At 41.6% G+C, this 12,888-nt stretch overlaps 1 protein-coding gene across 1 annotated transcript in view; it reads right to left on the reverse strand.

The window, feature by feature from the left end:
- Window positions 1–5,647: 5,647 nt before the first annotated feature.
- The window catches only part of RASGRF2 (Ras protein-specific guanine nucleotide-releasing factor 2), a 213,927-nt gene continuing 206,686 nt past the window's right edge, over window positions 5,648–12,888 (reverse strand). Inside the window, exons 24-27 of the mRNA XM_012664540.1 lie at window positions 10,942–11,021; window positions 9,390–9,507; window positions 8,742–8,810; window positions 5,648–6,411 (exon numbers count right to left, since the gene is read on the reverse strand). Of these exons, the coding sequence (XP_012519994.1) occupies window positions 6,319–6,411; window positions 8,742–8,810; window positions 9,390–9,507; window positions 10,942–11,021 (360 nt within the window). The 3' untranslated portion in view covers window positions 5,648–6,318. The remainder of the gene's footprint in view (window positions 6,412–8,741; window positions 8,811–9,389; window positions 9,508–10,941; window positions 11,022–12,888) is intronic.

Genomic DNA, 12,888 nt, shown 5'->3' on the forward strand with positions numbered 1-12,888 from the left:
GCTTCCGTGGCCATATGAACATCACCAGCTGAGTCCTTTCTCTTCCTTCTCAGGACCCAGCACATGTTCAGAGGGGTTGACGGAGCAGGGAGTGGAACCCCAGGAATAAGCTCCTACCTAGGAGGGTTCTCTGTCAGAGTTTCCAATTCTTTTAAACACGATTCATAGCAAAAATATCTATTTTGCCTTTGCATGGGGTACTGCTTGGGAGAGCATGTGAAGGGGCTTTCCGTGGGCTGGAAGGTTCTTGATGTGGGGGTGGTTATATGTTGTTTACACATGTGAAAATTCCTCACGCTGTACACTTAAGATTCAAGCACTTCACTGTATATTGGTTATACCACAGTTAATATACACACGGTCCCCAACTTACAACGGTTTGACTTATGATTTGTCAACTTTATGATGGTGCAAAAGCAATAAGTATTTAGGAGAAACTGTTCTTCGAATTTTGAATTTTTCCCAGGCTAGCGACATGTGGGATGAAACTCTCTTGGGATGCTGGGCCGGGCCAGGGAGCCACAGCTCCCCATTGGCCACACGATCACCAGGGTGCACAACTGATACTCTACGGTGCACTGCGTTGCTGAGCTGCCATGTTCGGTAGGTTAGGGGTTTTAAATGCATTTTCCGCCTATGATGTTTTCCACTTAGGATGGCCCCATAGTAAGTCAAGGAGCATCTGTATGTGCTGTCATTAGCTCACGCTGAGTCAAATTTTTACAAAGTGTTACTTACCTGTTACATGTGTGATATACTCAGGTATTTTCTAGGCTCTTCTATGTTCTTTCCCTAAAATGACTGAAGATCAGGACCAACCACACTGAACATTTCATGTTCTCTCAGCAGGGCCCCCAGCCCCCAGCCGCTGGGCCTCTCTGGTGGAACAGTCAGCGAGCTGGAGGACCCTGGGGCTGAAGGCTGCTCAGGAGACTGGGCTCTGTGGGTTGGGGTAGGGTGGAGCGGGGGGCCCTCTAGGCCTATTTCTTCCCAAAATAGCTCTTTTGCACACACACTTGTTTCAAGTCAGTTCCAGCACCAGCTGGAATAAATGCAGTGACCCTGAAGTTGTCCAGCTCCAAGATCCAGAAAACGATGAGGCTTTCGAAGAATGTGGAAGCACAGATTCGAAGAACAGCAGTTACAGTGAAAAATCCCTCTTTCTTTTATTTCCCCAGTTCTTAATCAACATTTAGGGCCCCCTCCACAAGCCCTACTCCAGCACTTACATTTAACGGTGTAAATTGATGTGTTTGTTAGTGAGCAAGGTCAGAAGAGAAGTTGAGATGTTGTCGAGAAGAGAGAGTGCCTTCTTTGGGGACCTGGTCATCTTCAAGCTTCTTACAAAGGTGGTGTGATGGGGATGGAACCTCTACTAGTGGCTCCCAGCAAAAATTCCAGATTTCAGAAATCCTCAAACACCATCCCTGCCACATGCCATCTGTTCCTTTCTCGTCGTTGCCAATCCCCTTCCAAGCTCAGGGGCTCTATCCACACTGGTGTGGCCATGTAGCTGGCTTTTGCCACAGGGACAAGAACAGAAGTGAAGATGACAGCTGCCATATCACTTGTTTTTCTTAAAAAAAATCTCTGTCTTGGGCTTATTCTCTTTTGTGTTCCTGAGTCCAGCTGGAGCGTGACTGCGGCAGGGCCCAGACTTCACCTTGCCGGCCAGGACAATGCCTTGTGGGATGGCCAAGCCACAGGATGAAGGAGCCCCACCAGCCTGGAATGCCCATTTCAGAAGCAGAAAAGGAAGCTACTTGGGCAGGAGGGACCCCTTTCCTCAGTTCACTCTTGTGTTCAACAGCTGTATCATGAGTCCTTCAGCACTAAATGTTAGGACAAATTCATCTACTTGGCAAAAGTTAAGGTATTTTCCTATATTAATATACTAGTTCACATAACCTTTGCAGTAATTGTAGGGGTAGATATGAGTCTTATTTGATAGACGAGAACAGAGCGCAGGAGCCCATCCTAGGTTGAACTTAGTGACTGCTGGGCCATCACCTCCTCCCTCCAGCCCTCCAGCAGCTTCTCTTGTCTCCACAGCCCATTCAGGAGCGTTGAGCTGCCATTGGATGGACAGAGCTGTTGCAAGGAGTAGTGAGTTCTCCATGCCTGGAGGTAGTCAAATGTGGGCTGGGGATGTCACAGGAAAGATCTAAGCCCTGGAAAGAAAGTGTGACTAGTTGATCATTCATATCTTTTGGAAGGTCTCCCAAATTACCTGCTACATGGGCTTCTTCTAAACGGTTTTTCACTCTGAACTTTAGAAGTAAAAGAATACTGGAAGGAGCTTATTGCTAAGAAGAGGAAAATGTAGAAAAATGAGAAAAGACTTAAATGAAGAAATCAATGAAAGTTCCAAGTATTCAAGAAAGGCGAAGTTTAATTTGCATATAGGCATAACTTACACCTCACCTGACAAGTGTTAGGCCACAGCACAAATCCCTCTGTCAAAATCACAAATGTCCACAGATTTGCAAAGTAGCTGGACACGAACAATATGCTTCTCAGACTAACACATGTGTTTGCCCATCACACACATACAAATAATAAAGAAACACATTTCAATCTTCTACAAAAGAGAGCTGAGGACAGTAATCATGTCACCTCACATTTGGACAGCACTTTACAGTTGACAGTCATTTGGTTGCCATGATAGCTCTGTGAGGTAGGCAGCACAAGAATTGCTACTCATACCATTTTGCAGATGAGGAAACTGAGGCTCAGAGAGGTGTAAACACTGGCCTAAGGTTTTCAGCTAGTAGATGGAGATCCAGGTCTGGGACCCGGGGCTGGGATGCCTAGTTCAGTGCTCTTTTACAACTGGCTTTCTGGTCAAAAATGGAACGGGTTGTGTCAAAGACAGTGGTTAGACATCATTAAGTAGAACTATTATTTTCTTTGAGCAGATCAGATCAAGTAAAAAGTTTAATTTAAAAAGTTAAATAAATCCTCTTCTTTTAAATAAAAGTTAATTTTATTGGGAATAACCCCTCTATTGCATTATTCTTTTTAGTTCAGCATTTAAAAGCTGTCCAATCATTACAGGCCCAAGAGCTTGTCTCATACAACAACGTGGTCAAAGAGGTGCTGATCCGTCATCACACGCTCCGCATGGGACCATAATGGATTTTTCTTTCCCAAATGCTTCGGTGTCTATGAGTTTCATTTGTTTATAAGTAGTACATTAAGATGTACTGAAATTTAACAAACAGTAACGGGACTTTGTGTGAGAGCCACTTGAAAATATTGCAACAGCAGTTTAAAATTCTTTCTTTAAATTCCTTCAGAAAAACATTAAGGAAAAGTGACAATGTTCTACCTTGTGCCTGAATCTGTCAAATAATATATCGGCTCAGGTAAGAGATTTATCCCTGTTGCAAAACTGGATGTCTTAGCTAATAACCAAAGGCATCCCCTAAAAGCCCAAAGATAATTCCATTGACAGTACAAATTGTGGGTATTCATTTGAAAGCATGAAATTGGATTTTACTTCTGATTTTCTAGGTTAATTTTACAGTATATATGCTCGCTACTTGGCTGTTAGAGCCTGACCTCCCATCTACTCTTAGAAATAGGTCAAAAGAAACACTGTAAATTGCTTCTGGGGATTTTAAATGTGACCAAATTGAAGTTTTTAAAAAATGTGCATTCCTATCCCAGCTGGTCCACAAATGGTGCAGGTCATCAAAAGGAACTCCCTTGGAGGTGGAGTTCTCTCTCTTGCTCTCTTGCACCTTCAATGAAGCTCCAGAATCCAGGAAGCAGAGGAGGGCCATGGAACTCTCAATAAAATGCTAAAGGACCAGTGTGGTGCTGCACGCCTGTAGTCCCAGCTACTCTGGAGGCTGAGGCAGGAGGATCGCTTGAGCCCAGGAGTTTGAGGCCAGCCTGGGCAACATAACGAGACCCCATCTTTAAAACAAACAAAAAACAAAAGGAAAACAAAGGATCAGCATAGCAATTGACAGTGACCACAGATGACCCGGGCACCTCCAAGAGCCTGCAGGAAATAGGGGCAAAAGGTTTGTCACCGGTCGAGGAAAAGCTGCATTCCAAAAGGGGAGGAACATTTGGAAATTCCTCTATCTCTTATTCTTCTTTAGTAGGAATGGCTGCAGTGCCTCTGGAACATTTGGGTCAAAGAAATGAGTCCAAACTTCAGGGAAAGTGCATATAAAACCATCCCTTTCCCTTTGGCCATCCCTTTCCCTCCAAAGGACTTTGGTGACGTCAAGGCAGAGCAGAACGCATGGACCTCCCCATTGTTGCTTTCCCTGAAACTAGTATGTGTGTGGTCCTTTCACGGATCTGTCCTGGCTTCGGTTCACCTTTCATGACTGTTCTTGGGCCAAGAAAGCTAACCTTTACTTTTACTTTTCTTCTACAAGACCTTGAGGTGTTTGGTGCAATTGACACATATTATTTCAAACCCTCAGTTTCTGAACACTGAGAAATAAATCACAAGTTATGCATTGTTAGGATCCAAATGGCCCATGCTTCTCATCATGCATCAAGATGCGCCAACCTTTTATTTGAAATTAAAGAGAACAAACAAGCAATTTTTTTTTAAAAAAAGAAAAATACAGCATCCATAAATAACCCTCCTCGGGTTTAGTGCTACACTGTTGGCTAATGAGCTATTGAAAATATTTTTGGAATGGTCTGCAAATATAATAAATATTTTACTTAATTGTTATTTCACTAGATAGTTATGTACAGAGATGGCCCTTACCGTGCAGAAAATGTACATTCTCTACCTCTATGGTACATTATCAATGCTAGCTCTTCCATGGGGTCTGAAGAGCTAGCAAGTGGAATTTGTTATCAGCTGTTAGCTCTACCAACATAATTAAAGTGCAAGGAAAGAGGGGAAACAGCCAGACAGATCAATTTTTCATTGTCAGCATCAATAAGCTTCATGCCTCTAAGAGAAAATGTCAGGTGCAATAGGCTCAGGTAATAATAATTCTATATTTTTTCTCTTCCTTCTTTTAAAGCAGCAGTCTCCCTGAGAAGAGAAGAGGGAGGTAAACAATGAGATAGCCCTATTTCTTCAATAACTGACTATCTTGGGAAAAGTAAGGTCACTTCCCCAGCCTAGGATAGCAAGACTAACCCCTGCATTTGGTTTTTACTTTAACAGCTGTCGGGTGGTTGGGCCCATTCCCATGCACTTACGATACTCTCACTCAGAAATATCTCAAAATCATTTTTAAACAAAGACAGCTACCAATAGCATGTGGAAATGTGGGTTTTTGAAAAGAAAATCCCACTAAGGTGTTTTTTAAAAAATACAGCCAATGTTCCTAGTGAGCCTAAAAAAGGTTTGTGTAAATCAGGATAGATTCCTACAGTACTATGAGGGGGGACAGAAAACAAGCAAAAGGTGCAGGGATGATTTTCAGGTACATATTTTCCCTTGGTATCGAAACCCATTATTCCCCATAGCACTTGGTGGCCTCCATCGTGTTCCACAGTTTTGTCGGTGAGGTGGGCGTGCACCTTTTTGCAAACTCCGCAGCTGCCTCTCCAAGGCGGTTGGCTTCTTGGGCCCAACTGTCTCAGGAATGAGCTCCCCACCCCCACCCCAAGTCAGCCACTGGCTGAAATCCTCTGAGGCACAGCCCACTGTACGTAATTAAGGAAATGTTACCTACAATCCATTTGTCTTTCATCATTTCTTTCCTATCCTGTCGCCTAAAGACTGGAAAGGCAGTTTCAGAACATACCATTTCTCAAATATAAATATTTATAATGCACTGAAAACCATGCACATGCTGCGGACTGGAACTGCTTATGTGTTGGCCCGTCCCTGTAGAGGAAGCCTCAGCTTCTCTGTGAAGCTTGTGACACAAGGAAATGTAATGGAAGCAGTTAAATCCTAGGAGAAGATTGGTAGGTGTGCCCGGGCCAGTAAAGTGCCAGGGAAACATCACAAGTCTTTTCCACGGATCCTTGTCCCTGAGTACTAACCAGACGTGGGACAGAGTCTGAAATACACCTTCTCGCCTGCTCCATTAAAATGGCTACTAGCATCTCTCCTCTTACATTCCCTTATGTAAACTGTGCCATCAGCTTTACTAAATATCCCGCTTTCACCTTCCCACCCGAGTCTTAAGCATCTGTCTTTGACCCAGACAGCTGGGTTTTCTCTCTGGCTGCAGACAGAATTCCAGTCTGGTTCCATCTTCTTCGGTGGAGAAAGGAGATGGGCTCCATGCTGCACCCTGTGAGGCGTGGCATGCACAATTCCGTCTGTCCCGCTTTCCGTGAAAACTCCGCGGACTCAGGGGCAAGGCCAGATTTTCAAGCAGGGAGTCGAGGTTCAATTTTCAGTGACAGCTCATATAGCGTATCTTCATCTATGATCAGGGCTTTGTCAAGCAAGTATTGTGTGACCTGAGAAGAAAGGGAAATCCCAGCTTTTACTTCCTTCGGAACAGCAGTACGTATATTTTCTGAATAGAATCCGACACAGTTCAACAGTTTCTCTTAAACATTTAAAAACTTTCATATCACTGAAAAAAATCACGAATATTCTGTCATTGTAAAAAAAAAAAAATCAAACATCCCTAGTCCTCTTCCAATCCCCAATCCCAGGGAGCGCCCTGGAGAGGCACCACTGTCACCATTTGGTTTGTACTCTCCCAGACGTTATGATGTCTTTATAGACATTACGTTTACTTGCAGAAGTCATTTTTTTCCCTTTATAATCATAAATGGTATCACGCTGTGCATTTTACTCTGCTTTCATCTCTTAATTGTAAGTTATGGAAAGTTCCCTGTGTCAGTGCAAAGAGCCGTAATTGCTGTACAGTATTAATAGTGCAATGTATCAGAGCTTTAATGATCTCATGTTGATGGATGTTTAGTGCTGTCAGTATGTCACTACTACACAAAGTTAGATGAAATCCTCGTTAGCATGCTTCCTAGCGGTCATGTGTGAATGTTCTACTAGGGTGGATACCAGAAATAAAAGGAAAGAATTGAAAATGATGGGGCATGAGGTATTTCCATGAACGTTTTTTTTAATTTTTATTGAAATATAATGTACAAAAGTGAAAATGAATAGTTTGATTAGTTTTGACAAATGTATACACCCACGTAACTTATATCATGATGTAGAACAAATCCATCACCCTTGAAAGTTCCCTTCCCAATCAATCTGCTCCCAGAAGCAACAACTGCTCTGATTTCTTTCTTTCTTTCTTTTTTTTTTTTTGAGACACAGTCTCTCTCTGTTGCCCAGGGTAGAGTGCAGTGGTGTCATTGTAGCTCACTGCAACCTCAAACTTGTGTGCTCCAGTGATCCTCTCACCTCAACTTCCCAAGTAGCTAGGACTACAGGCTCACTCCACGATGCCTGGCTAATTTTCCTATTTTTAGTAGAGATGGGATCTCACTCTTGCTCAGGCTGGTCTTGAACTCCTGAGCTCAAGCAATTCTCCGGCCTTGGTTTCCCAGAGTGCTAGGATTATAGGCGTGAGCCACCACGCCTGCTCCACTGCTGATTTCTATCACTATATACCAGTTTTGTCTACTCTGGAACTCATACAAACGGAGTCATACAGTATGCGTGTGACTTCTTTCACATAATGATTTGAGATTCCTCCATGCTGTGGCATATATCAGTAGTTTGTTGCTCCACTGCAGAGATATTGAGTTGTTCATGCTTTTCTTATAGATTACAGCAATACTTTTATTGTCTCTTTGTTTTATATGTTGCAACTGTCTCCTAGTCTATTGTTCATCTTCTGACTTTTTAAATAATTGCCCTTTGTCATAGAGAAGTTTTAAATTTTGATATAGCAAATTTTATCAAGCTTTTCTTTTTTCTTTTTAATTATTATGGGTACATAATAGTTGTATATCTTTATAGGGTACATGTGATGCTTTGATACAGGTGTACAATGTGAATTAATCAAATCAGGGTGATTGGGGTATCCATCACCTCAGGTATTTAACATTTCTTTGTGTTAGGAGCATTCCATTTCTACTCTTGTATTATAGTTATTTTAAAGTACGCCCTAACTTATTGTTGATTATAGTTACTTTGTTGTGCTATCAAATATTGTTCATTCTATCTAACTATATTTTTGCACCCATTAACCATCCCCACTTTATCCACCCTCCCCCCAACTACCCTTCCCAGCCACTGGTAACCATCATTTTACTTTGCCTCCATGGGATCAATTGTTTTTAACATTTAGCTCCCACATATGAGTGAGAACATGAGAGATTTATCTTTCTGTGCTTGGCTTATTTCACTAAACATGATGTTCTCTAGTTCCATCCATGTTGTTGCAAATGGCAGGATTTCAAGCAAATGTTTTATGCAAGGAGGGAAATCATCCACTTCGTGTTTTGGAGAGCTCAATCTGTCTGTAATTTGTAGAATGGATTTTGCATTCTAGAGTGAATGCAAGTAGATCAGGCGACAGGCATAGGTAGCTTGGACCAGGGGTGGGGGTGGTGGAAGCAGAACGAAGAGGAGCAGATGCACAAGAAATACAGGATGCAAAATCAATAGAACTCGATGATGAACTGATGTTCTTTTTGCCTTCTTTTTTCTTAATCGGACTTGCCAAGATTTTCTATTTCATAGATCTTTTCCATGAGCTAGCTAGCCTTTTGGTATTAATGATCAACTTCATAGTTGTTTTCTAATTCATTAATTTCCACTTTTTTTCTGTATTAATTCCTTCACAACCACAACCATATAATATTACCTTTGGCTGATGGTCTATTCTGTAGGAAGTCTGCTGGAACTGGCGTATCTCTCTGATAATGTGTGATATCTAACAGAGAAAATAAAACAAAATGACAACAATGAAAGCAAAGCCAAGGCATTTTCCTACATTGCAGCACAATTCTCCCGAGGCCTCCTCCCAGACAGCCAGCCCTTCCTCCAGTGAAGTAGGTGGAGCCCTGTCTGATCATTCCCTATGTGTGCTGCCTTCTTGCCCCTCAAGGAGCCACGTGAAATGGCAACAGCAAGAAGATACTGAGTTTATAATCAAGAAACAGCTGGCAGTGGGCGGCCTCAGGTTTGGAAGAGGCAAGCTCTGGGTGCTACTGACTATGGGCTCCTTGCTTCTAGCTTGGTGCTCAGAATCTGGTTATCCAGCAAGAAGCCTTCAGCAACCTTCTATCACTGGTCGGTCTCAGAAAGTCTTCCTTGGAGCTTTCTTCCACCTCCGCTTTGCCCAGACTGCCAGCTGAAATGGCTCTGCCAAAAATCTCCTCAATCAGCCAAATCAGGTTTCAGGCCCAGTATCGATGACAATAAAAAGCAGACATTGACCTTGATTACTCAGTGTCTTCTCTATAAGCCGTTGAAATCACTGAAACAGACTGATTACAAAATTGTCACCTACCATTCTCATTTTGGAAAAATTGACAAGGCCTTCCTCAGTAAAGTTTGGTGTTCCTTCTTCAATAAATGCCAGGTCTGTCAAGTACATGCCAAGGTAAGGAACTGCTGGAGGGTTGCAACTGCAAGACCAAGAGGCACTGTTCTCATGCTCATTAACGCAAACGTCCATTTCCCTCCCCAATTTAAACAGGAGGCAACTATGCCGCTTCAATTCTGAGGAAGAAAACCTGTTTATTTCATTTTCAGAAGCACATTCATGATACGCTGAGTTTTAGACACATTTCCCAATAGAATGTAATACAAAATGACAGCCCATGCTTTACTATGTGTTTGAGACAATGGCATGTTCAAATAACAGGATGTCTTAGAGACAAGTACGAAACATTTGCTGCTTTACTATATGTTTGAGACAATGGCATGTTCAAACAACAGGATGTCTTAGAGACAAGTACGAAACATTTGCTAGCAGTAACTGTTTGCAGTATTTGTAAACTGGTCACAATTCTTTGAGGCAGAGAAGCTGTAGAGGAAAAGCCCTATGCCCTGACCTTATTAAATTAGAAACATTCAACGTTAATGAACTGGATGGAAAAATCAATGTGATTAGAGCTCTGCACTATAGTAAATCTTGTTTTCTGTTTTAGTTAAACGTTTCAGAAAGTGTAGACTTAATTAACATCACAACTGCAAACTAAAGTGAGACACTGTTTTGTTTTGTTTCCTTTTGTTTTTGGAGGAGCAAGGGTGGGTATACTTGGTCTTCTCAAAGAAGCCTGAGGCCAAGAACACAGGTTTTTGATGCAGAAAGAACTGGGTTTAAACCCCAGCTTGACCAGTTACTAAGTAATACTGGGCAAACTCTCTGAACTACAGTTTCCTCATCTATAAAATGGAGACAGAAGAGCTTATCTCTTTAGTTTGTTGTGAGGCTTAAATAAGACACAGCAAGCACTTAGCATGAAAATTGCCATTTAGGAAATATTCAGTGAATAGTTCTTATATTATTATTGCTGCTATTATTATTATTATTATTGTTAGGCTTGCTTTCACTCACACCATCACAGGACTAATATTTTTCCAGAGTAAGATAATTGTGGTAGATATGAGAAAACCAGTTACAGAATAGATTCTATGTTCTACATGTGTGTGTGTAGAAAAAGAAAGATCCAGAAATAGAAAACCAAAAATATATAACACTAATCGACAGGTGCTAGAATGTTTAAATAAAAACTGCAGGAAATCATTGCACTTGGATGAGGAAATAACTGAATTAAGAAACTTTTTGTACTAAAAGATGGTCTGATTTATTATGATGACATTTTTTTTCTTAATCGGAATACTCCGCATGCCAACACTATACCTGTAAGAAATTTACCGTAAGTACAGTATCCAAATGAAAAGGAAAATCAGAAAATACCTAGACAATGGAAGTTGTTTCCCATTTGTTTTTCTTTTCAAAGCAAAGTAGGAGCGAGGTCACTATTCGTATACTATATGAATTATGTACATATATTTCTTAATTATGAATAATTTAATAATTAAGATAGACATACTTTTTAAGGGTTTCTCTGAGATTTTTAAATCTTCCTTCAGACGAAACGGTCTTCTGAAGTTTGTCCATTAGAGCTTTTGTCTAAAAAACAAAAACAAAAACTTAACGTTATGAAAATACTATGGTTTGATACCATAGTGAGTTGCCCAAAGATGCTCAATTCTCTTCTCCAGTGGCAGGTGCTGTGACCTTTGTCAGAATAAAGGTCACTGTGTGATATCATTCTCACAGTGTAGAGATAGGGCATTATGTTTACAGGGAATGTTAAAAAGAACACATGGAGAAGAGGAAGTGCCTGTATCTACACATTTAGCCAAAAAGAGAGGACAAATGTGTAGAAAAGAAAAATTGCAATGCATGGAAAACTTAGGGACTAAAAGAACTGAAAAGCACGTGTTGCATGTAGAATCCTAAAGGAGAGGTCTGAGTCAGGGAGTTTTCACAATGAGTCTTTTTGAATGTTAATCTCCAAACCATCAAAGCACACATTTGGTTGCTTTGGTACTGACTGAGTAACATACTCTACTCCAGATTCTTTCTTTTTTGATCATCTTCATGAATTTGTTAGAAAAATATAACTAATGTTTACTAAGAAATAATAACATTTTTGTTGATATTAGTATGGAGTTTCTTCGATGAACATGGGGGAGAACGGTAGGGTGGCCCTTGAGGGTGAGGACCCAATCCTGGTAGTGTGGGAGCTTTCAGCACAGCTCGAAGGGCTGCCTCCCCATCCTGGTTTCTGAGGGCTCTAAGAGACCTCCTGCCTGGCCCAGGGCTGACCTTGGCTCAAAAAATCTGCAGAAGTCCAGTCTGCCCGACAGCCGCAGAGCAGATCCGTGTGCTCCAGAGTGCAGATCCTTCCAGTCTTCTGACATCTCCCAGACAGATCTCAGGTGTGGAGAAGGGACAGCCGCAGGGCAGATGGTATTACTGAAGGTGTCTGAAGCAGGGAATATCTGCAGCCAGGCCCTACCCACCGTGACCAGAGCGAGGCACTTGGCCCTGAAGATAGCCTCTCTGGAGGACAGTCTATCAGCCCTGCTAAGGCCACTGTGAGTTACCCACACATGTGACTTAAATGGTATACATTTTAATACCTCTATAGGTGGTATATTCAAAATTTGAAACAATAATTTCAATATTAGTCTTATGTCTATTCCATGGTCAGTTCAGTGATCCCTAAACCCGCATCCTATCAAAGACAAGAATGTCCCTTAAGTCAACTATAGAGAAAGCCTGGAAGCTTTCTTAAGGAAGATTTAGGTATCCCTTGCTGACAGCTGGTGATCCCTGGAAAGCTGGTGAATTTAAATGAGATTGGTAGATTACATTAATGTTTATTTCCTAGCTGCGACATTGTCTATAGCTATGCAAGATGTTGCCATTGGGGGAAACTGGGTGTAAGGTGTAGGGAATCTCTGTATTATTCCTTACAACTGCATGTGAATCCACAATCATCTCAAAATAAAAGGCATTTTGTTTTTGTTTTTTAAAAAAAATATTAATTAAAACTGTGGCTTCTATTTGCCAGGTCCAGGTATTACTGACAGGAAAAGGACTTGTGAGTCTTAGGGGCCAAATTCAGGATTCTCAGAGCACTGCATTTTTGCCAAGGAATAATGGGGGAAAGTAGGAGGAAAGATATGACTTAGGCTTGCTTTCTTCCTATATGAAGAAATTTAAAGTCTCTTCTATGGGAAAGGGACAGGTTTAGCGAGAGAAATGAAGAAGAAAAGTGTAAGAAATCATGAGTGTCTCTGAGAGGGGCTTAAATCCGCAGAGGGGGCAATAAAACCAGACAGTTTGGAGGAAATGTCAGCAGAATATATTTATGCTCTTCTTCCAGCCTGGAGCCCTAGAGGTGGGCACCCTGCAGATGTTCCTCACCACATTTGGGTGGTCACAGCAAGGTAGGCATGGTAGTATGTAGGGGAGGGTTAGGCAG

This window comes from Propithecus coquereli, unplaced genomic scaffold (genome assembly GCF_000956105.1).
Source record: "Propithecus coquereli isolate 6110/MARCELLA unplaced genomic scaffold, Pcoq_1.0 Scaffold9, whole genome shotgun sequence".
In the NCBI taxonomy this organism is placed as follows: Eukaryota; Metazoa; Chordata; class Mammalia; order Primates; family Indriidae; genus Propithecus; species Propithecus coquereli.